At 38.5% G+C, this 26,082-nt stretch overlaps 1 protein-coding gene across 2 annotated transcripts in view; it reads right to left on the bottom strand.

The window, feature by feature from the left end:
• The window catches only part of PDCD6IP (programmed cell death 6 interacting protein), a 75,632-nt gene that overhangs the window by 36,078 nt on the left and 13,472 nt on the right, over positions 1-26,082 (bottom strand). The window contains exons 2-7 of one of the 2 annotated variants that reach the window (XM_086720346.1): positions 22,527-22,581; positions 20,769-20,838; positions 16,074-16,201; positions 13,030-13,183; positions 12,756-12,856; positions 10,225-10,356 (exon numbers count right to left, since the gene is read on the bottom strand). In XM_086720346.1, the coding sequence (XP_086576472.1) occupies positions 10,225-10,356; positions 12,756-12,856; positions 13,030-13,183; positions 16,074-16,201; positions 20,769-20,838; positions 22,527-22,581 (640 nt within the window). The remainder of the gene's footprint in view (positions 1-10,224; positions 10,357-12,755; positions 12,857-13,029; positions 13,184-16,073; positions 16,202-20,768; positions 20,839-22,526; positions 22,582-26,082) is intronic. The other variant, XM_086720347.1, reaches the window with a different exon arrangement.

Below are 26,082 nucleotides of genomic sequence, written 5' to 3'. Positions count from 1 at the left end.
TTTAACAAGACTCTATGTATATAAACAGTTACAATGAGAAACTGATAAATTTACCCCTCATCAGAGTGGAAGATGTTAACACTCCTGTCTCAGCATGACAGACCAAGTAAACAAAAAAACTGTAAGATTATAGAAGATGTGAATAACATAATTAATGAGTTTGACCTACCAGACATTCAGAACCCTGGACACCACAACTAGAGAATATAAAATATTCTCAGGCATGTAAAGAACATCTATAGAGAGTAACCACAGGAGAGAAAGCAAATATGAAACACCAAAGTTATAGAAATACAAGAATGGTTTAAGAAAACCTATTTATGTATTATCCAAATAATAGATTTAAATTTTTAAAAATCAAATTATTTCCACAGATACTGAAAAGCATTTGATAATATTCAATATTCATCACTGATATTTTTGAAAATCTCAGTAAAATCAAAATAGATATCCAATTCATTAACATGATAAAATCTCAACCCCCAAACCTGCTAACATACTTAGCAGAAAATATAACATTCCTGTAGTCAAAATGAAACAGTATCATCAACAACCTTAGAATGCGTCAAAACATCTAGATAAAAAAATGAAATTAAGAGGTATAAAGAAGGTATAAAGAAAAGGAAAAAATGATCATCTACAGATGATGTTTTATATACCAGGAAAACCTAAAACAGTCAACTGAACTATTCTAAATAAGAGGTAGCTCACATGCAAAATCAACAGAGCAAAACAAAAGCTACATCTTTAGTTATACTAGGAGATGAGAAAGGGCACAAATTTGAATCGCTTTTCAAATTTGATTTGTAAATATGTGGTCGAACACTCCCCTCAAATAGCAAAGTTGGTACCAGAATGATAAGACATACCAAGTACACTGGGGAAAAAAAGGGATTGCTAAGGACCCACCCCCATGAGTGAAAAGGACTTGAAGCAAATTTGAAAACAATGAAACGGAATAAGGAAACAAGTGCCAACAGATGATAAAGGCAAAGCCAACTGGTCCACGTCAGCCACCAAGAGGTCGCAGGAAAAATGGAGTGCTGAGAGGCCTCATCCCGAGAGGGAACTGCTGAGAGCAAGAGGCAGGTTAATCGAGGGCAGGGAGGCAGGGGGAAGCAGATAGGAGGAGTGAAACCAGGGAAAAAGAAGAAAGGGGGCAAGCACTCCAACAGGTCAGCAAAGTAACAGACTCTCAGAGCAGACACAGCACCTCGCAAAGGAAAGGCTGTGAGGGATTCAGGGACACACAGGTTCGGAGGAAGAGTCCTTCCTCAAGCAGGCTAGGCTTTGAGAGCCAAAGAAGTGAAGCCGAGGAGGGAGCTCAGAACACTACCACACGACCGGAGGGGGGCATGCCCCCACTCAGGAGCCTCTTGCGACTCCTCTACTAAAATCAATCTCATCCAAACACAAGTAATGGAAAAGGCATCCCATCTGCTTCAACACAAAGAAACCAGAAGGAAAAGGATGAAAATGAGCATGTAACTTTCCAATAGGTAATGAAAATTCACCAAGGAAATATTGTCACAAAGCAGATGAAAACAGCATGCTGAAAACACGAACAGAGGACCAGATGGCCTAGACAACAGCAGGTGACAGCAGACAGCGAGAGAAATGTGGAACAGGAACTGACAGAACTCAGGCAAGAAAGTGAAGAAAAACTCAAAATCATTTTTAAAAAGATTGAAATATGGGGGCGCCTGGGTGGCTCAGTCCATTGAGCGTCTGACTTCCTCTCAGGTCATGATCTCACAGTTTGTGAATTCGAGCCCCATGTCGGGCTCTGCGCTGACAGCTCGGAGCCTGGAGCCTGCTTCTGATTCTGTCTGTCTGTCTGTCTGTCTGTCTGTCTGTCTCTCTCTCTCTCTGCCCCCCCACCCCCGACTCACACTCTCTCCTTCAAAAATAAACATTAAAAAAATTTTTAATAAAAAATATAAGAAGATTGAATATTTACACAAGTAACAAAAAAGGGGTAACAGACATCATGTAAGAAACACACAACTCAATATGGCAGGCAAGGAGAGGGAGGTGGTTACAAATTAAAGATTGGTAAGACACCTGCCAGATGCCATGTGAGGACCTTGTTCTGCACAGACCAGCTGTGAAAAAACACCACAGAAAACGTCTTGGAAAACTAAACTAGGTTTCAGTAATATTACATTACTAGTATTAATTATTAATCAGTATTAACTTTGCCAGGTGGGCAGACGTTATAGTTTTAGAGCTTTTTTTTTTTAAGTCTTATCTATCAGAGATATGACTTGGTTTTGTTTTTTTTAATTTTTAATTTTGATTTTTTTTTTCTCTTTTGTTTCCTTCTCTTCACTCTTTTCCCTTTTTCTTTCTACCCTCCTCTTTTTTTTTCTTCCCTTTGGAATCGAGCTCATAGTTTCTGATTTGATTTTTGGTCAATTCTTATTCTGCTTGCTTGATCAGGCATTTAAATCTATTCTTTATATACCTTTTCTTTAATTTTTTTTAATGTTTTTATTTATTTTTGAAGGAGAGAGAGAGACAGAGCATGAGTGGGGGAGGAGCAGAGAGAGAAGGAGACACAGAGTTCAAAGCAGGCTCCAGGCTCTAAGCTGTCAGCACAGAGCCCGATCCCGTGAGATCATGACCTGAACCAAAGCCAGACACTCAACCGACTGAGACCCCCAGGCGCCCCTTTTTATTTCCTATTTTATATCTCCTTCCTATTTTCTTCTCTCTCTGGACTAAGCCTTATAGTCTCTTTGATTCTCTGCCTGGTGTTTTTTTTCACCCCTTTCATTTCTTTGTACAGGATAAGGTTCCCCCGCCTTCACTTTATTTTCCTTTTGCCCAGGGTTGCTTCAACGGACAAATCCACACACACCTGGTGGAAGGTCCAAACAATCCACCACTAAAGCAGTGGGACAGAGCAGCCAAAGATGCAACAACAGAGTGCAGGCAACACAGTCAAAAAACACTTTCTGAAGTGCCAGGCCCTGAACAGCGTATGACCCCTTTTAAAATATGGTAGTACTCACAGGTGCAGGACACTTAACAAGCGATTAAAACCCATAAAAGACAGAAACCTAGCCAAATAGATGAAACGGAAAAATTCTCCTCAAAAGAAAATCCAGGAAGAAATGACAGCCAGAGAATCGCTCACAACAACATATCTGAACAAGAATTTAGATTAATAGTCTTAAGACTAATAGCTGGGCTTGAAAAAAGCATGGAAGACAGCAGAGAATCTATTGCTGCAGAGAGCAAAGATCTAAGGTATTGTCACAATAAATGAAGAAATGCTATAAATTAAGTGCAAAATAAACTAGATGCAGTGACAGCAAGCATGAAAGAAGCAGAGGACAGAATGTGTAAAATAGAAAATAAAATTATGAAAAATGATGAAGCTGGGAAAAAAGAGGGAGAAGAAATTACTAGATCACAAGAGGAGAATTAGAGACCTAAGTGACTCAATGAAACGAAACAGTATCTGTATCCTAAGAGTTCCAGAAGAAGAAGAAGAAGAGACAGAAAAGGGCAGAAGGTTTATTTGAACCAATTATAGCTGAGAACTTCCCTAATCTGGGGAAGGAAACAGACATCCAACTCCAAGAGGCACAGAGAACTCCCCTCAAAATCAAAAACAGATCGACACCGTGACATATTATAATGAAACTGGCCAAATACAAAGATAAAGAGAGAATTCTGAAAGCAGCTCGGGACAAACAGGCCTTAACCTACAAGGGGAGACACATAAGCATAGTAGCAGACTTGTCCACTGAAACCTAGCAGGCCAGAAGGGAGTGGCAGGAAACAGTCAATGTGCTGAACAGGAAAAATATGCAGCCCAGAATCCTTTATTCGGCAAGGCTGTCACTGAGAATAAGAAAGATAAAGGCCTTCCAAGACAAACAAAAACCAAAGGAATTCATGACCACTAAACCGGCCCCGCAGGAGATCCTAAGGGGGACTCTGTGAGTGGAAAGCAGCAAAGAGTACAAAGGACCAGAGACATCACCACAAGCATGAAACCTACAGGTAACACAATGGCACTAAATCCATATCTTTCAATAACAACACTGAATGTGCGTGGACTAAATGCCCCAAACAAAAGACACAGGGTATCAGAATGGATAAAAAAACCAAGATCCATCTATAAGCTGCCTACAAAAGATTCATTTTAGACCTGAGGACACATGCAGACTGAAAGTGACAGGATGGATGTCAAAAGAAAGCTGGAGCAGCCACACCTATGTCAGACAAACTGGATTTTATTTTTTTTTAATTTTTTAATGTTATTTATTCATTTTTGAGAGAGAGAGAGAGCACACAAGCAGGGGAGGGGCAGAGAGAGGGGGAGACACAGAATTTGAAGCCAGCTCCAGGCTCTGAGCTGTCAGCACAGAGCCGACATGGGGCTTGAACTCACGAACAGTGAGATCATGACCTGAGCTGAAAGTCAGAGGCTTAACTGACTGAGCCACTCAGGCGCCCCTGATCAAACTAGATTTTAAAACAAAGACTTTAGCAAGAGATGAAGAAGGGCATTATGTCATAATTAAGGGGTTAATCCATCAAGAAGAGCCAATAATTGTAAATATTTATGCCCCAATGTGAAGGCACCCAAATATATAAATTAATCACAAACATAAACATATTGATGATAATACTGTAATTGTAGGTGACTTCAATACTCCACTTAAAACAATGGACAGATCATCTAAGCAGAAAATAAATAAGGAGATAATGGCTCTGAATGACACACTGGACCAGACAGACTCAACAGATACATTCAGAACTTTTCATCCCAAAGCAGCAGAATACACATTCTTCTTGAGTGTACACAGAACATTCCCCAAAAGTGATCACACACTAGGTCACAAAACAGCCCTCAACAAATATAAAAGGACTGAGATCATACCATGCATATTTTGAGATCACAACACTATGAAACTTGAAATCAACCACAAGAAAAAATTCGGAAAGGCCCCAAATACATGGAGGTTAAAGAACATCCTACTAAAGAAAGATGGGTCAACCAGAAATTAAAGAAGAATTTTAAAAATACATGGAAGCAATGAAAATGAAAACATGACAGTCCAAACCCTTTGGGATCCAACAAAGGCAGTCCTAAGAGGAAAATACACTGTAATCCAGGCCTATCTCAAGAAGCAAGAAAGGTTCCAACTGCACAACCTAACCTTACACCTAAAGGAGCTAGAAATAGAGCAGCAAAGAAAGCCCAAAGCCAGCAGAAGAAGAGAAATAATAAAGATTAGAGCAGAAATTAACCATGTATAATCTAAAAAAACAGCAGAACAGATTAGTGAACCTAAGAGCTGGTTTCTTGAAAGAATAAACAAAATTCATAAACTCCTAGCCAGACTTCTCAAAAAGAAAAAGAGAGAGGACCCAAACAGATAAAATGATGAATGAAAAAGATCACAACCAACACCACAGAAATACAAACAGAATTTTGTATTTTAGAGAATACTATGAAAATTATATGCCAACAAACCGGACAATCTGGAAGAAATGGACAAATTCCTAGATACCCACACACTACCAAAACTCAAAAGGAAAGACATAGAAAATTTGAACAGACCCATAACCAGTGAAGAAATTCAATCAGTTATCAAAAATCTCTCAACAAATAAGAGTCCTGGGCCAGATGGCTTCCCAGGGAAATTCTACCAGAAATTTAAAGCAGAGTTAATACCTATTCTTCTCAAGCTGTTCCAAAAAACAGAAATGGAAGGAAAGCTTCCAGACTCATTCTATGAAGCCAGCATTACCTTGATTCCAAAACCAGACAAAGACCCCACTAAAAAGGAGAATTACAGACCCTGATGAACATGGATGCAAATATTCTCAACAAGATACTAGCAAATTAAATTCAACAGTACATTAAAGGAGTTATTCCCCATGATCAAGTGGAATTCATTCCCAGGCTGCCAGGGCTCGTTCAATATTCGCAAATCAATCAACGTGGTTCCATATTCACAAATCCCAAAATTTGTATGGAATCACACAAGACCCCAAATAGCCCAAGTAATGTTGAAAAAGAAAACCAAAGCTGAAGGCGTTACAATCCCAGACTTTAGCCTGTATTACAAAGCTGCAATCATCAAGACAGTCTGGCACAAAAACAGACACACAGACCAATGGAACAGAATAGAGAACCCAGAAACGGACCCACAAACATATCTTTGACAAAGCAGGAAAGAGCATCAAACGGAAAAAAAATAGTCTCTTTAGCACATGGTGCTGGGAGAACTGGACAGCAACATGCAGAAGAATGAAACTGGACCACTTACACTATACACAAAAATAAACTCAAAATGGATAAAAGACCTAAATGTGAGATAGAAAACCATCAAAATCCTACAGGAGAAAACAGGCAGCAACTTCTGTGACCTCAGCCACAGCAATTTCTTATTTGACATGTTTCTGGAAGCTGGGAAATAAAAGCAAAAATGAACTACTGGGACCTCCTCAAGATAAAAAGCTTACACACAGCAAAAGAAACAATCAATGAAACTAAAACGCAACCAATGGAATGGGAGAAGATATTTGCAAATGACATATCTAATAAATGGTATCAAAAAATCTATAAAAAACTTACCAAACTCAACACCTGAAAAACAAATAATCCAACGAAGAAATGGGCAAAAGACATGAATAGACACTTTTCCAAAGAAGACCTCTAGATGACAAACAGACACATGAAAACATGCTTAACATCGCTATCATCAGGGAAATATAAATTAAAATCACACAGAGATACCACCTCACACCAGTCAGAGTGGCTAAAATTAACAACTCAGGAAACAACAGATGTTGGCAAGGATGTGGAGAAAGGGGAACCCTCTAGGCTCTGTTGGTGGGAATGCAAACTGGTGCAGCCACTCTGAAAAAGTGTTGAGATTCCTCAAAAAATTAAAAATAGAATTACCCTATGAACCAGCAATAACACTAGGGGGAATTTATCCAAAGGATACAGGAGTGCTGATTTGTAGGGGCATATATAACCCAATGTTTATAGCAGCGCTTTCAACAATAGCCAAATATGGAAAGAGTCCATATGTCCATCATAACTGTTAGAAGTCATACACATACACATACATACATACATAGACACACACACACACATACACACAAATGGAATACCACTCAGTGATGAAAAAGAGTGAAATCTTGCCATTTGCAACAATGTGGATGAAACTGGAGAGTATTATGCTAAATGAAGTAAGTCAGTCAAAGAAAGATCTATGATTTCACTCATAGGTGGAATTTGAGAAACTTAACAGAAGACCATAGGGGAAGGGAAGGAAAGATAAGTTACAGACAGCGAGGCAAACCATAAGAAACTCTTAAATACACAGAACAAACTGAGGGTTGATGGGGGTGAGGAAAATGGGTGATGGGCATTGAGGAGGGCACTTGTTGGGATGAGCACTGGGTGTATATGTAACTGATAATCAAGGAATCTACTTCTGAAGACATGACTAGTCTGTATGTTAGCTAACTTGACAGTAAAATTTAAAATAATAATATATAAACAGAAGAGAAATAAAAAACAACAATGAATAACAGAAGACTCATGCTTAGGTTCAACAACTGTTACCAATTTGCCATATTTGCTTTACCATTTTCATATTGGGGGGGGGGGGCTTTTTTGCAGAATCATTTGAAACTGAAGTTCAGACACCATGACCCTTGATCCCCAAACACTTAAGGATATATCTCCTGGTAAGAACAATCTCCTTAAAACCTACAAACTGCTGTCACAACTAAGAAAAAACAATACTTTCACAAAACCAGTTTTACCATCTTACTTGGTCCCTCATTAATGAATTAAATAAATCTGACACATATCCATTCTATTGAGACACATTTTTGTATCTATATATTTTTACGCCTTTTTCAAAGCCATACTTTGTCAGTGTTAGGGATTCCACCAAGATGATCAAGTATACAGGCTTCTGTAGCCAAATAAAGGGCACTATCCTGGTAGGGCATCTCATGAGCCCTATATGCCCAGCCACAATTTGTCTTGGCCCCAGATGTAAATTCCAAGCAACAGTCTTAACTTTACTGTTATTTAATCTGCTGTGTTGTATTTCCCTGACATTTCCAATGTTTTTTTTTTCCCCACTGCTCACAGCAATGACTGAAAAGCTGGTTTCTCGGTATGACCATGTAATGATCTTTATCAGGTTCATGGGGTACTTTGAGCCACAGACTACAGAGATTAGGGTTTCTTGGTCATCTTTTTTTTTTTTTTTTTTTGTCTATTTGTTCTGCTTGCCTATTTCTGAGTTCAAATCAAGCAACAACAACAACAAAATCTCATGCCTAGAAAGAGGCACGGCCCTTTTGTGCTAACTTCTGACCTATGACTAACGCTATAAAAACTGAAGCTACAAACGCTTACGTGTCTAACTGGAAAAAGTCTTTATCTCTCAGTGCTCAAGGTTGAAATAGTTTCCTTTTTCCACACAGGACTTTAAATATCAACATTTCAAAAAGAACTCTTACATGACTGGTTTAATAGACAGAGACACTAAGTAAGAGCTTCCTTGAAACTAATAGTCCTAGAATTCTAGAAAATAAAGAAACTAAATTTCTAATACTTTAAATTTGCTAGACTGAAAAAATCCTTCCCATGGAAACCCCTTTTTCAGAAGCATTTTTATGTAAGAATCTAAGCTACTGTAATCAAAGTGAACTCTGGACAAATGAGATATGTTTGAATATCTGTGTTTTATTAAAAAAATATGTTGGGGCGCCTGGGTGGCTCAGTCGGTTAAGCATCCAACTTCGGCTCAGGTCATGATCTCGCGGTCCGTGAGTTCGAGCCCCGCGTCAGGCTCTGTGCTCACAGCTCAGAGCCTGGAGCCTGTTTCAGATTCTGTGTCTTCCTCTCTCTCTGACCCTCCCCCATTCATGCTCTGTCTCTCTCTGTCTCAAAAATAAATAAACGTTAAAAAAAAAAATTAAAAAAAAATATGCTTTTCAAAAAATAAATAAAAAGTATGCCTTTCTTTGATTTCGTCCGTTGTGAAGTGTAAGCATACATTTTCTTTTTTACAAGACTTGGGGTTCTTTCTCTCATAAAAAGACAAATTAATCTGAACTTCCTAAATAATACTTGCAGAGTATCTTCTAATATCCAGGCCATATTTAAAATTCCCTAACAATCTTCTCCCTACCCTCTGCTTACCAATACTCAAAATACAAACAACTCCTATAAACAGCCCTTGCCCCTCTCATGAAATTGACCCAGATTCACAGCAGGTTTCTGACAACCTCAATGCTGAGATGGACAACCGCACAGAAGGCACTCTGCTGTTTACAGGATCTATTCACATATACAGTTGACCCTGTGCAATGCAGGCGTTAGTGGCCCCAACACCCTCCCCCACAATGGAAAATCTGCCACAACTCTGGGCTCCCCCAGAGCTTAATTACTATCAGCCTACTGTTGACCAGAAGTCTTACCTGTAAAATAAACAAATAACATATATTTTGTATGTTACATGCTTTTCACGCTGTATTCTTATAATAAAGTCAGCTAGAGAAAAGAAAATATTAAAATCACACAGAAGAGATGACAGATTTACAGTTCTATAAAAAATCTGTGTATAAGTGGATGCACACAGTTTAAACCAGGGTTGTTCAAGGGTCAGCTGTACTACAATGTCCTTCTCAAGCTGTGGAACTGCATATCCCAATTCAGACAAAGGGTATGCCACAAGTTAAGCAGCTTGGTAGTTAATTTAGACTATTTTATATTAAAACAGGGAGGAGCACCTGAGTGGCTCAGTCGGTTAAGCGTCTGACTCTTGATTTCAGGTCAGGTCATAATCTCACAGTTCGTGGGATCGAGGCCCGCATCGGGCTCTGTGCTGACAGTGCGTATCCTGCTTGGGATTCTCTTCCTCCCTCTCTCTCTGTCCCTCCCCTGCTCGCATGTGTGCTCACACGCTCTCTCTCAAAGTAAATAAATATTTAAAAAACAGATAAATAAGAGAACTGAATGAAAATCTTACATAATTTTTTAGATACAACATAAGACTTCAAAAAGCACCCAGCACGTAAAACTTAAGGATAAAAACAATCACTTTTCTCTGCTGATAGGGGCAATGAGTAGAAAAGGTTTTTATGAACAAACCTGGGAATCTCACTAAGGAAAAAAAGAGAGAGCCAAGTTACTCGAGTATTTATTTCCAAGAAACTCACCTGTAACCTTGCAATCTCTTCTCCAAATTTCTTCTGCTGTTTTGCCAGGATAGACTGGTGGTACTCAGCATTGGCCTGCATGATACAGTGCTTTGCAGCCAAGACAGGGAACACCTCCTGGAAATAAAAATACTGACCAGGGGAGAGTCCAACCACACAAACCACCACAGACAACACGGGATGCAGGAAGAAAAAGGAAAAGGAGACAGAAATTAGAAATCACCCCATTAATGGTTTAGAGACAGGTTAGTCATTAGGTGTAAACAGAGAAGACGACATGATTTTGCAGGAACTGAAGTCAACGAATTCAATTTTTTTCTTCCAATTAAAATTAAGGGGTTTTGTTTTTGGGTTTTTTTGCACTGTTAAGTGAAGCCAATTTAAGTTTTTATAAGGTCTTCAATCAAGCCATGAAGTCAACATTTTGTTTACAAAGAAGAAAGGAAAGCATGCATTAGGAAGAGAAGGAAAACAGACATTCACAGAGGAATACCAAGCACGAGGCTTTAGAAGCTTTCTTAGGAGTCCTTACCCAGCCCTTAGAGTTAACTAAACCACCATTACTCACATATACTAATGAAAATGCTCTATAGCTGACTGTTTCATCATGTTTTTAAAAGACAAAAGACAGTAAATTAAGTTCCCACTTAAATTCATATCTAAGAGACTTTTTAATAAAGATGATTTCTAGCCATAGAAAGACTATTTAGTATAAACACTAACATTTCAGATTACATACTCAAAAACACATAGCAAACAGACAAACACACTAAGTTAATATCTAATACGATAAAGTGTTACTTTGCCCTAATTTGTTTTGAAGATTCCAGTCAAAATTAATTTTAAAAGATCCAAACGTATGAACCAAGAAGCACTTATGTCGGTAGATGCTCTTCCAAAATGGCAAATCGCAGCCTGCAACCTCACTGTCTTTAGGAGTACGTGCCACATGAAATCCAAGAATTAAACTAGGTGATCACTGTCCAGACAAACATAGGAAAGACTCAAACACTGAATTACTACCTGGTATGCTTTCCTGTCTCCCAGGGAGTAACTTCCTAGCTTCCTGGATCACTACTTGCAGATATTCCAGTTTTACAACCAGAATATGAAAATACCTTATGAGCTTTATTAGTCAAACGGCCAAAAGACATCTAAATCTCAAACTGTACTCAGGTCAGTTCTCAAGGTAAGGCTGGAGCAGCTTCGTTTTAACCGGAGACTCTCCAGGAATACCAGGAATGCTGCAGAGGGAGTTTCCAAGTCTTTGAAGGTGACATTCTTCTCTCGGTGACACGACTGAACTAATGGCCCAACAGGATGTTACGGGACACTGTGCAGCTGAACGTGAAGTCTTTCAGATGAAAACAAGGTGAGAGAAGATCCCAAGGCTCTTTTCAGGAGAAACAGTATGAACATCCAAGAGTCCTGGGCAACTTTCTAGTAACCTCTTGGTGTATTTTAAATCTCCAGCAATTCCCTCACATCAATTCCTAATTCTCTGACTAAACTAGGGTGTGCCGTTGATATATTTATGCTTTTTTACTTCACCACGAAACTGTCTGCAATTTCATAATTTACAAGGCTTCCTGAATGACTTCTAAATCAATAAATTCAGGGCGCCTGGCTGGCTCAGTCAGAAGAGCACGCGACTCTTCATCTCGGGGTGGTGAGTTCCAGCCCCATGGTGGGTGTAGAGATGACTTAAATAAACTTTGAAAAAATAAAATAAATCAATAAATTCTCCTAGAAAATATCATGTAACAAAAACCATATGCTATTATCATACAGACAAAACTAATTACCTGAACATTTCTGAAAGAGTAGTTGAAACGCACTACATTTCCCTCAATCTGTAAGTTTCCTTTGAAATCATTCTGAGTTTACGCGTTAGTCTAATCATATGCTTTGCGGATGACCATCACTGACTAGTCTTTTCAAATGCCACTTCAGAAAAGCTTACATTAAAACAATTAATATTTTCTCTGATATGCGGCAGCAGGTAGGTGGTTGTTTTCCTTAGCTGTACAAGAGCAGCCCAATTTTCTATCTCTGTTGGCAAAACTTAATTCTAATCAAAATCCTGGATGAATTTGCTTTCTTTTCCTTTTGCTTTATGTCTGTTTTGTGCTTTAAGACTCATCTTTAAGAAAACAGGACAATAATTAAAAGTGCAAATAATCAACATGCTCAAGTATTCATGCTTGTAGCAGATCACCAATGAATCAGAATTACACAATGCCTTGATGTAACAAAATTACTGGAGACAGAGGCTCAACAATTTCCAGAAAGAATTTTGGAAAAACAAGTTTAGTAAAGAGTAGAGACAAAGGCATCCCTTAAATACAAAAGAATTTTTCATGCTTCTTAAATAAAAAATTATTTCTACGAACATATTCTTCAAATGCCTCTCCTAAAACTTCAAGTTTCTTTTTTATAAAACATAATTTCCAACGTTTTTCTTCTATACAAAAACCTCTAAGTATTTCCACATGCAAAATAACCAAGTATTTGCAAAAACAATAACTGACCTTGGGAAGAGTATCTTTGTACTGACACTGTTTAAAAGCATCACCAAAGTAATCTGCGGCCTGATTAGCCAATTTGGCTATGATGGCATCTTTCATTTTATCTGGAATAAAATATGACATTGGCCATTGTAATTAAAAAATATATATAAAATAATCCGACACATCATAACTTAGTATGAACTCTGAGATCACAAGTTTGTACACTTGTCTTCCTATTTTAAAAGCTGATCGCTTCTCTTCACATGTAACAGAATAGAGAAAAAACTGGAATTACCTCTTGTGGCTTTTAAAAAAAAGACTTCTTGGGCCTGTGCCAGCATAATAAGACTGAGGGTCCCAACAGTATCTGGAGACAGGTCCACCGTAGGCTCTCGACTTAAGGCAGATAAAACTGTCTCTTTAATATGTAAAAAGGCACCACTAGCAAACTAGAGGGGGAGAAAAAGAACTTCTTTAAAATCTATGTAAACTCAGCAAGACTTAACTTTCTACTGTTACACACAAATCATTTCAAATGTTAATTCAGTTGAACAGTTACTATATTTAAATTTTTATATTGTTACAGATCTAAATATATGACCTACAGACAATAAGGGTATTTTTCCAAAATACTATACAGGAACAGATTTAACTAAGATTAAGAGTAAATTGCAGCAAAACATACAGCAACTTCATGGGACAAATTAAACTTATTTTTAGATATATTTCCCCAAGACTAATATGAGAATAGAGGTCGGGATAAAATAGTATTAAGGACCTTTTAGTACCGAAACGATCTTGCTTTGGTCCCAAACAATTCCATCTGTCCCACAATTAAACACGCTGTACTTAGGGGAAACCTCAAATAGCACAGGTGATCTGAGGAACAGCATTTACTGTCCACTGATAATGATTTCTATTTGGTTTTCAAAGGTCCCTGGTGAAATGATCCCCATCAGATTTTTTTATTCCGAATTATATTTTGCTGAGGTTCACCCAAAATAACTGCTTTTATGGAACACATGATCCTGGGAAAAAGAAAGAAATCCGTCTGGGATTAAAAGATGTGGGTTATATGGAGGAGCTGCGTAGAGATTACTGAAGATTATGTACTACAAGTGAACATCATGTTTTCTGCAGTCATGAGGAATCATGAAACCAGAGTATCTGCAAGGAGCAACGAGCTGACCTTGCTTAAATACACTAAGAGAATCACAGACCAGAACAGCAAGGGACCCAGCCTCTGTCACAAATCTGGAACGAGAGGCCGACAAAGGTCATTAAAGAACACGTCCAAGGGTACACAGCTTCCTGGTGGCAAAGAGCCTAGACAAGCCTATCTAAGTCTTCTGATATCACCACCCCCTTTCCATCACACTAGGTGACCTGCTGTGAATCGCAAAGGCGACTCACGGAATGGAATTTATTATCACATGCCAATTAGCTGAGTTACAGTTAACAGAAAAGTAAAGTTGACTTCATTTTCACATTTTAAAATATTGGCCCTTTAGAGGCTCAAAAAGAAAAGTATGTCTGTCATCCATGCCCACTGAAAACTGCACGGCAAGCCGCAATTTGGAGCGTTGTTTGCTTAAAATGCATCTTCCTCTCACTTTCTTAGAAGAGCATTCTTAATCTCACTTGTAAACTGAAACAACAGGAAAAATCAGACTCCACCTCTGGGACAAGCAAATTCCACAGCCATGGAAGACAGGAAGCACCTTTGGAATTCCATAAAATTTGGAATCAGAACCTGAAACCTCAACGGACCACTTAATTAACACGCTGGCCTTTGAGTCTCCTTGTGTGTAAAATGGGGTGGCATTACACATACAACATGCATCACGAGGTTCATCTGAGAGTCAAATACTGTATGTGAGCACATCTGTAAATTATAACACAATCTAAAGCATGAACTAGATCATTCAACAGCAATCATTTATTCTTTACGTTAAAAGAAAAATAGGGGCGCCTGGGTGGCTCAGTCGGTTAAGCGGCCGACTTCGGCTCAGGTCATGATCTCGCAGTCCGTGAGTTCGAGCCCCGCGTTGGGCTCTGTGCTGACCCGCTCAGAGCCTGAAGCCTGTTTTGGATTCTGTGTCTCCCTCTCTCTCTGACCCTCCCCCGTTCATGCTCTGTCTCTCTCTGTCTCAAAAATAAATAAACGTTAAAAAAAAAAATTAAAAAAAAAAAAGAAAAAGAAAAGCTGAGTAAATAATACACTGCCACCAAATAATATGCCATATTAGTGATAGTACCCAAAATCTAAATTTAGCTAACTTGAGAACATGACATATCTGACCACATTTAAATATGACCTCTCCACAAGCCAGAGTTAAAATTTCCTTACTAAGAGGTCTTAACTTTTGTGACAATGGTAAAATATCAGCTGTGTCTCTTAAGAAAAAATATATTTAAATAACGTACATCTGACCCTTGAACAACAGAGGTTTGAACTGCGCAGATCCACTTATACATGGATTTTTTTTTCAATAAATACAGCACAGTACTGTAGAAGTATTTTCTCTTACATATTTACTGTAAGAATACAATATATAATACATAAAACGTACACAATACAGGTTTTTTTAATTTTTTAAGTGTATTTATTTTGAGAGAGAGAGAGAGAGAAAGTGTGAGCAGGGGAGGGGCAGAGAGAGAGAGAGAGAGAAAGAAAGAGAGAGAGAGAGAGAGAGAGAGAGAGAGAGAGAGAGAGAGAATCCCAAGCAGGCTCCATGCTGTCAGCGCAGAGCCCAACACAGGGCCTGATCTCACGAACCTTGAGATCATGACCTGAGCCAAAATCATGAGTTAGATGCTTAACTGACTGAGCCACCCAGGCGCCCACAGACAATACATGTTATTCAACTGTTTATGTTATCAGTAAGGCATCCAGTCAACAGTGGGCTATTACTAGTTACGTTCCAGGGGAGTCAAATGTTACAGTGTATTTTTGACTATGCAAGGGGTCACCACCCCTAACCCCCACGCTGTTCAAGGGTCAACTGTACAAAATTTTTTAATGAGATCAATTATTTAAAAGGGATTTAACCAAGAACTTCATCTCAAACATTCAATCATTTGTTCTCCCAACATTTATTGAGCCTTTATTATGTGCCAGGCACTGTCCTAGGTGCTAGGTATACAACAGTGAGGAAAAATAGAGCTGGTCTATAGGTAAACAGTTTAAGGATTTCAAAAGTGTGAATCAATTCATTAAAAAGTACATTACTTTTCAAGAACGTATCTGGGTATAAAGAGACATCTATAAGCCTAAGTACAAGTTATTTGCAATTTAATCCAAGTTAGTGTTGATTATGTGGTTACTGTTCTGCATACCTGGTAATGCTTAGCAGCGACTTTCAATCCTTCATCATTATCCAGGTTCTGTTCTGCTGCAATCTGGCTAGCTAACGCTGCACAATTGAATAACACACAGCTCTTTTCATATCCTAAGCTTGCAAGAGCTGTAAAAAATCAAGAAGGAAAAATTTATCAGATTATTTTCTCTAAAGGAAATAAATGTTTCAAAGATAAATACTATGAAATCTCTCCCACCGGCTCTCACAAAAACAAGTTTCCAGGGGCGCCTGGGTGGCGCAGTCGGTTAGGCGTCCGACTTCAGCCAGGTCACGATCTCGCGGTCCGTGAGTTCGAGCCCCGCATCAGGCTCTGGGCTGATGGCTCAGAGCCTGGAGCCTGTTTCCGATTCTGTGTCTCCCTCTCTCTCTGCCCCTCCCCCGTTCATGCTCTGTCTCTCTCTGTCCCAAAAATAAATAAACGTTGAAAAAAAAAAAATTTAAAAAAAAAAAAAAAAAAAAAAAACAAGTTTCCAGACCTGTTTCCTCACCCATAATAGTACCCATATTTCCAATGCTGCCTGGCCAGGCAGCAATTTATTTATTTCCACAACGATAATCCCATCATCTAAAATTCAAAAGATCAAGGAGTTATTCTTTCCTTTCCTTTACGTCCACAATGCTACTAGGTTCCAAATGAAAAGTCATTCTCACGTCAATTCTCACTTAAAGTCAAATAAATTGTTTTCCCATCACCTCTCAAAATTTTACGGAAGATTGGTGTGTGTGTGTGTGTGTGTGTATACACACATATATCTTCTCACCGCACTCAAGCCAGTAAGTCAGTTCTTCCCTATGACAAACCTAACCCAAGGCAGGCACCTCCAAGTCTCACACCCTTATCCCGATACATCCATCAGAAGGCTAGATTGTGCAAGCAGTTAAAATACAGCTCTGATCAAGAAACCACACACCTCACATCCACTGGGACAGCTACTATCAGGAACAGAAACAACAAAAAATAACAACTGTTGGCAAGCATGTGGAGAAACTGGAACCACTGTGAGCTGTTGGTGGGAAGGTGAAATACTGCAGTCCTGTGGAAAACAGTATGGCAGTTCCTCAAACACTCAGAAATAAAACTCCCATTGGATCCAACAATTCCACTTCTGGGTATATTCCAAAGAGAACTGAGAGCAGTCACAAAAAGACATTTACACACCCACGTTCGTAGCCAAAAGGCGGGAGAAACCCAAGTGTCCACTGATGGGTAAACACGTAATGGAATATCATTTGGCCTCAAAAAGGACGGACTTCCTGTCACATGCTACACCACGGACGAACCCGGAGGGCATTGTGCTAAGTGAAATAAATACGCAGATCTCAAAAGGCAAATTGAGGCATGCCTCATTTTACTGTGCTTCACTCTATTGCACTTCGCAGATAATTGCATTCTTTTACAAAATGAGAGGTAGTGGCAACTGTATCAATCAGCAAATCGATCAGCACCACCTTGTCCAACAGCATTTGCTCACTTTGCATCTCTGTGTGACATTTTGGTAATGCTCACAGGATTTAAACCTTTTTCGTCATCATTATTATATATGTTATGGTGATCTGTGACCACTGATCACAAGTCCCTGAAAGCTCAGATGACAGCATTATTTAGCAACAAAATTTTAAATTAGGTTATATACATTGTTTCTCACACAAAATGCTATTGCACACTTTGAACAGACTACAATATACTATAAACATAACTTTCATATGCACTGAGAAACAGGACAAAGCTTTACACTTGAACAAAAATATACTTGCACTCTCGTTCTTAGTATCCTAAAATTACACAATATTCTAATGAGTGGGTAGCCCATGCTTTATTTAGCCAAGACATTACTGAAGGACATTTTTTTTTTATTTTATTTTTTATTTTTTTAAATTTACATCCAAATTAGTTAGCATACAGTGCAACAATGATTTCAGGAGTAGATTCCTTACTGCCCCTTACCCATTTAGCCCATCCCCCCTCCCAGCACCCCTCCAGTAACCCTGTTTGTTCTCCATATTTGAGTCTCTTCTGTTTTGTCCCCCTCCCTGTTTTTATGTTATTTTTGTTTCCCCTCCCTTATGTTCATCTGTTTTGCCTCTTAAAGTCCTCATATGAGTGAAGTCATGCGATTTTTGTCTTTCTCTAATTTCACTGAGCATAATACCCTCCAGTTCCATCCACGTAGCTGCAAATGGCAAGATTTCATTCTTTTTGATTGCCGAGTAATAATCCACTGTATGTAGACCACATCTTCTTTATCCATTCATCCATCGATGGACATTTATTTGGGCTCTTTCCATACTTTGGCTATTGTGGATAGTGCTGCTATCAACATGGGGGTGCACGTGCCCCTTTGAAACAGCACACCTGGATCCCTTGGATAAATACCCAGTAGTGCAACTGCTGGGTTGTAGGGTAGTTCTATTTTTAGCTGTTTGGGGAACCTCCATACTGTTTTCCAGAGTGGCTGCACCAGCTTGCATTCCCAATATCTGCTACCAGAGTGCCTTGATGAACTATGTCCTGCTCTATTTCTGTTAAGTCCTTTGCTTCCCACGTCTCTCAGGAAGAACCTACCTCCCTCAGGTACCTTCTAGTTCTGGCACGTGCTCCTTGTTCTCAGCCTACCAACATGGCACTGCAGATGCCAAAGAAAAAGAAAAATCCTTTTCTTGACCTGGTCTCCCTCTCAGCATAATGCCTTGTCCTTAAACCCTTACTGAAAATCTTTTAAGATGAGCATTCCGCATTTGCGGTTCCCATCTCCTCACCTCTGTCCACCCCTCAACCTGATGCAGGGGCATGCCCCTAGTGAAACTTCTTTCATTACCAAATCCACTGACTTCTCCAACTTTATGTGACTTCCCTCTGCCACAACGATTCTGTCAGTGATGTTCCAACCTGGATAGATACTAAAATCACCCGGAGGAATTTTCAAGGATACTAATTCCAGTGGTCCACCCCGGAAATTCTTCCTATCACATCTGGCATTCTGTATCTTTACAGGTGTACCTTTCACATTTTCCTCAGGTAATTCTAACATGCGGCCAGGTTCAGGAACCACTGGACTATGTGACCTCAGAAACCCTTCTGTCACTCAATGCCGTGCCTCTATTCTTCTCTGGTTCCTCTGAGATCTGAAAGCTTTTTCTCACCCTCATTCCCAGGAACCTGTTCCTGTTTCCTTTGAACGTTATTATCACCTAGCTCTGGCCTTCACACTTTTCCCAATCTACGGACCACCAGAGGAGATAGATTTATTATTATCATTTAACGATAACTGTTCCCAAATCTACATCTCTACCACTCTTGACTTTTAAATCTGTTTCCAAATGCCAAAAAAAAAAAAAAAAAAAAAAAAATTCTACCCAGACACAGCATACAAAAGTCAAACTCAACTTGCCTTTTGGAAGGAATACCCAACAAGTCACACTGAGTTATAAATCTTAGAGTCAACCCTCAACTACTCCTCTTCCTTCTGAGAGACATTCGGCAGATCCGGTCAGTTTCAACTCCGAAACGTCGCTCAAATCCCCTCCTTCTCCTCTGACCCACACATACCACCCTCTCTCATCTCACCTGTCACCAGTCTCCTCACTGGCCTGTTTGTCTCTAGTACCTGGAGTCAGGCTTTCTGGAATCACATCCCACTTCACCAAATCCTTCCCTTACGACTTAGAAAGTCGCTTCATCTTTCTAAACAAGTGTGTTCAACTGGTAATAACAGTGCCTTTCTTCATTGGGCTTTTGGGGAATTCAGGAGGATAATATATGTGAAGCCCTTTCCACAGTGCCTAGGTGGAATAATACTCAATAAATTCTAGCTATTAACACATAAGAGAGAAGAGTACACATGCACACTACATTCGCACCTCTTCACAATCTGCTTTCCAATGTCTTTACCCTCCATAATCCTCAATTCAACCTATGGTTTCAAGCCTTACGATAATTTTATTAATATGCATCATACATAATTTGTACCATATACTATGTGTTATATTATGTATTCTCTATAATGCACATGTACCACAAATAATGTGTTACGTGTACTTATTTACAATAAAATACATTCCTATTACTTACTGCAGCTAATATTTACTGCACACTCTCCTAAGGACTCTGCATGTATCCACCCATTTAATCCACACAAGAGCCCAAATGAGATAAACAGTATTTCACAGTACTATTTATTCCCCATTTCAAAAACAAGAAAATTAATGCACACGGTGGTTAACCTGCCAACCCGCCTTCATTCTCCCGACCTTTGGTTATAATGGTCTACCTGTAACATTATTTTTTAGCTGGGAAAACCAAATTCATCCTTCAGAGCTTAACCTGAACACAGCTTGCTTTCAACAAGCAGAAGTCATGTCTTCCTCATTTACGGGCTCACTACTTTGTTCATATCCTCATAGACTATCCGTTATATTTTGGAATGATGAGTTGTTCTCCTAAACAGACTGAATACAACTGTCTCATTTGTTGTTATAACTAGGACAGTGTCTGGCAAGGCATAGGCTCTCTACAAGTATTTGGAAATTACATTAAAAGTTGAAATTTAAAAAAAAAAATGTGAACATTTTTATTATTTACAAAAAGCTGTGAGGAGAGCAATTTTTAAAGCCTAAAATAATACAATGCGTTTAGCCCAAGTGTCTTATCATTTTTTAAAAAGTCATTACATACCCAATTTCACAGATCCTCCAAAAAGTGAACCTTTATCAAAAGCATCCTTCCAGGTAAATGTCAAGCAGATCTTGATAGAAAAAGAGCAAAGAGAAAATTATCTTACCTTCTTGCTTCTCATTAAATATTAGGTCTATTTTGAAGAAAAATCCACAGTGAGGAAAAGGACTAAAGCTTGTCAAAACATTATCTTCTGTAGACAACTAACTCCTTTCCCTTTTCCTGGACCACAGAGTTTTCTTTTTTAAAAGTAAAATACTAGCACTATGATATTTCCGATGGTCATTCTGCCTCAGTAATTGTGCACATATTGTCCTCTCCAGAAAACACTATCTTACTCATCTTTACAACACACAATGGCGTGAACAGAACAGGCACTTAATAAATGATTGTCAAGCCAAGAGAAGCAAAGGTTTCCTTGAATATAAAATTAAAAATTACTCCCCGATGACAAAAGGAGAAGGGTTACCTTTGGGGGAATGAGATAATATGTTATTTCTTGATTTGGGTTGTACTTACACATGTGTATTCGCTTTATAAAGATTCAAGCTATACACATGATATTCACTTTTGTATGTATGCTATACATAAATTAAAAGTTTACTTAATAAAAAAAAACTATTTCACTCTGATTCTAATATATTCCACATATAAAGGTTAAAAACAACTTACCTCTTTTAAATTATGTATTGCAATCCCATGCAAAAATTTTAACTCTGGATTAGAGAAATTTTCAATATACACAAAACTAGAGGGAATAACAGCATGAACGCCATACAGCCATCACAGTTTTAGCCTTTTGAATGTCTGGATTCACCTACTCCCACTTTCCAGTCCCCTCCCAACCCTACACACATACTTTTTCCTCCTTGAGTATCTTAAAGCAAATTTCAACATATTACATCACCTGTAAAAACTTTACTACAAGAATGTGTAAAGCATTTTCCATAAACTACGTATTTTGAAACTTAAAATGTCACACAAATTGAAAACGTTTAACAAGTCTCTCAAACAAAACTGTGAGAAATCATCAGCATTTTTAGTATCTAGCCTTTAAAAGAAAGCAAATATTCTTATAGTATAACATCTAATCAGAACAGCACTTGCAACTTTATATGCAAATATAATTTGTGTCAATTTTTAAAACACAGACACTGAGACTAATACTTCAGTTTCCTTTTTTATTCTGTGTAACACAAAGGGAAGGACATCACAGACTATGTTAATCAGTCAACAGATCATATTGATATAAAATACAGGGGGAAAAAATGCAGTCCAATGCTCCACATAAACCCAAAAGTCACTAAGGAATGACATGAACAGGAACAGAATTCCAAGAGACTCTTCCAAAGATATAGATTCTCATCAGATGGGCTTACAAGCTTCTAATTTGTATCAAAAGGTCTTACAGAAAGATAAAATAGGGAAGAAGCACCATTTATTTTAAAAAGTGATACCATGGGGCGCCTGGGTGGCTTAGTCAGTTAAGCAGCCGGCTTCGGCTCAGGTCATGATCTCGTGGTCCGTGAGTTCGAGCCCCGCGTCAGGCTCTGTGCTGACCGCTCGGAGCCTGGAGTCTGTTTCGGATTCTGTGTCTCCCTCTCTCTGACCCTCCCCCGTTCATGCTCTGTCTCTGTCTTTCAAAAATGAATAAATGTTAAAAAAAAAAATTTTTTTTTTTAAATGATACCATGTGTTGGAAGAAATGGGTGTTTGCCATTATTATAACTTTAAAACAAATTAAAATTAATAACTTACCTGATTTTCAGAGAATGGGAATTTGGGTTCAATGGAACAAATTTGATCATAATATCTAAAAAAAGAAGAAAAAAAGGAAAATTTATAATTACCAAAGCTAAATATTATATACATTTACGTATACACAACTAGTTTATGAGTACACAAAAATTATTCACGCTTACTTTGAGCAGCCCACAAATCAAATTCAATCAGCCATTTTAAAGTTAATAAACACAATCTTTTAATGTGTAAATGAGAATGTGAAATGCATGCAATAAAAAAATTTGTGAACAAAAAACTCATACTCACCACTAAAGAAAAATACGTACCAAGTGTATTGGCTAAAAGGAAACTAACATCTGCCCAGAAGCAAAGTATTTCTTAAAATACTACTTATTAAGGCAACTGTTTATATCCATTGAGCAAATTAACATCTCTGATAAACTGCTATTTAAAAACAGGTTTACTAACTTTCACATATGCCTTGGACATCTCCACTTCTGCCCATCTCCACTGTCACACCCTTCATCAAAGCTTCCACCCTGCCCAGAAATACACTCACGATTATATGGTCAATTAATTTCAACAAGGGAGGCAAGAATATGCAATGGGAAAAACGCAATCTCTTCAACAAATGGTGTTGGGAAAACTGGACAGCAACATGCAAAAGAATGAAACTGGACCACTTTCTTATACCACACACACAAATAAACTCAAAATGGATTAAGGACCTAAATAAATGTGAGACCTGAAACCATAAAAATCCTAGAAGAGAGCACGGGCAGTAATTTAAGAAACAAAATAAACGAGGGACGCCTGGGTGGCTCAGGTAAGTGTCCGACTTTGGCTCAGGTCATGATCTCACAGTTTGTGAGTTTGAGCCCCACAACGGGCTCTCTGCTGTCAGTGCAGAGCCTGCCTCAGATCCCCTGTCCCCCTCTATCTCTGCTCCTCCCCTGCTCACTCTGTCAAAAATAAACATGAAATAATAATAATAATAAATGAAAAAGAAAAAAAGACACAAATCAAAAGGCACACTCTTAACTATAGACAACAAACTGATGGTTACCAGAGGCGAAGTGGGTGAGAAAATGGGTGAAGTAGGTGAAGGGGATTAAAAAAGAGTACATTTAATTTTTTTTATTCTTATTTTAATTCCAGTTAACATACAGCGTTGTATTAGTTTGAGGCGTACAATATAGTGATTCACTAATTCTATACATCAGCCAGTGCTCATCACAAGTGCACTCTTTGATCCCCATCACCTGTTTCACCCACCCCCACATCCCCCCTCACCCCCGCCCCGTAACCATCAGTTTATTCTCTACAATTAAAAGTCTGTTTCTTGGGGCGCCTGGGTGGCGCAGTCGGTTAAGCGTCCGACTTCAGCCAGGTCACGATCTCACGGTCTGGGAGTTCAAGCCCCGCGTCAGGCTCTGGGCTGATGGCTCGGAGCCTGGAGCCTGTTTCCGATTCTGTGTCTCCCTCTCTCTCTGCCCCTCCCCCGTTCATGCTCTGTCTCTCTCTGTCCCAAAAATAAACGTTGAAAAAAAAAAATTAAAAAAAAAAAAAGGCTGTTTCTTGGTTTCTCTTTTTTCCTTTGCTCATTTGTTTTCTTAAATTCCGCACATGAGTGAAATTACATGGTATCTGTCTTTCTTGGACTTCTTTCGTTTACCATTGTACTCTCTAGCTCCATCCATGTCATTGTAAATGGCAAGATTTCATTCTTCTGTATGGCTGGGCAATATACACACACACACACCACGTCTTTATCCACTCACCTATTGAGGGACACTTGGACTGCTTCTGTAGTTTGGCCATTGTCAATTATGTTTAAACAAACAGAAAATGCATAGACCTTTTCAAATTAGTGTTTTACTTGGGTAAATACCCAGTAGTGGAATTACAGAATCATATGGTAGGTCTATCTTTAATTTTTTGAGGAACCTCCATATTGTCTTCCACAGTGGCTGCACCAGTTTGCACTCCCACCAACAGTGCACAAAGGTTTCCTTTTTCTCCACATCCTTGCCAATACCTGCCATTTCTTGTTTTTTATTTTAGCCATTCTGGCAGGTGTGAGGGGATATCCCATTGTGGTTTTGATTTGCATTTCCTTGATGATGAGTGATGTTGACCATCTTTCATGTATCTGTTGATCATCATGTCTTGTTTGGAAGAATGTTCGTGTCTTCTGCCCATCTTTTAATTGGGTTATTTGTTTTGGGGTGTTGAGATTCAGAAGTTCTTTATACATTTGGATACTAACCCTTTATCAAATAGGTCATTTCCAAGTATCTTCTCCCATTCCATAAGTCGCCTTTTAGTTTTGTTGTCTCCTTCACTGTGTGGAACCTTTTTATTTAAGGTAGTCCCAATAGTTTATCCTTGCTTTTGTTTCCCTTGGCTCAGGAGACCTATCTAGACAAAAGCTGCCATGGCCAATGTCAGAGAAGTTACAGCTTGTGTTCTCTCCTAGGATTTTTATAATTTCAGGTCCACATTTAGGTCCTTAATCCATTTTGAGTTTATTTTTGTGTATAAGAAACTGGTCCAGTTTTCCCAACACCATTTGTTGAAGAGACTTTTTCCCGTTATTCTTTTCTGTTTTGCCAAAGATTAATTGGTCATATGTAACTGCATGTTCATTTCTGGGTTTTCTATTCTGTTCTATTCATCTATGTGTCTATTTTTATGCCAGTACCATACTGTTTTGATCACTACAGTTTTGTAATATAACTTGAATTGTAATACTTCTAGCTTTGCTTTTCTTTTTCAAGATTGCTTTGGCTTTTTAGGGTCTTTTCTGGTTCCATACAAATTTTAGGATTATTTGTTCCAGTTCTATAAAAAATGCTGCTGGTATTTTGATAAGAATTGCATTAAATGTGTAGATTGCTTTGGGTAGTATAGATACTTTAACAATATTTACTCTTCTAATCCATGAACATGGAATGTCTCCATTTGTGTCATCTTTAATTTCTTTCATCAGTGTTTTATACTTTTCAGAGTACAGGTCTTTCACCTCTTTGGTTAGGTTTATTCCTAGGTATCTTACTATTTTTGGTGCAATTGTAAATGGGATTGCTTTCTTAATTTCTCTTTCTGCTGCTTCATTACTGGTGTATAGGAACGCAACAGATTTCTGTATGCTGATTTTGTATTCTGCAACTTTATTGGACTCGTTGATCCGTTCTAGCAGTTGTTTGATGGAGTCCTTCAGGTTTTCTATACATGGTATCATGTCACCCGCAAATAGTTAAAAGTTTTACTTCTTCCTTACCAATTTGGATGCCTTCTATATCTTTTTGTTGTCTGACTGCTGTGGCTAGGACTTCCAGTACTATGTTGAATAAAAGTGGTGAGAGTCGCCATCCTTGCTGTGTTCCTGACCTTAGGGGAAAAGTTCTCAGTTTTTCCCCATTGAGAGAACATTTATCTTGATAAGCACTGAGTAATGTACAAAAATGCTGAATCACTATATTGTACACTTGAAACTAATATTAACACTGAATGTTAACTAAACTGGAATTAGATTTAAAAAAAAAAAAAAAAACTTCTACCCTCCCTT

This window comes from Puma concolor, chromosome C2 (assembly GCF_028749965.1).
Source record: "Puma concolor isolate L17-30 chromosome C2, mPumCon1.1.hap2, whole genome shotgun sequence".
Taxonomy (NCBI): Eukaryota; Metazoa; Chordata; class Mammalia; order Carnivora; family Felidae; genus Puma; species Puma concolor.
This window is presented reverse-complemented; position numbering and strand designations above follow the sequence as displayed.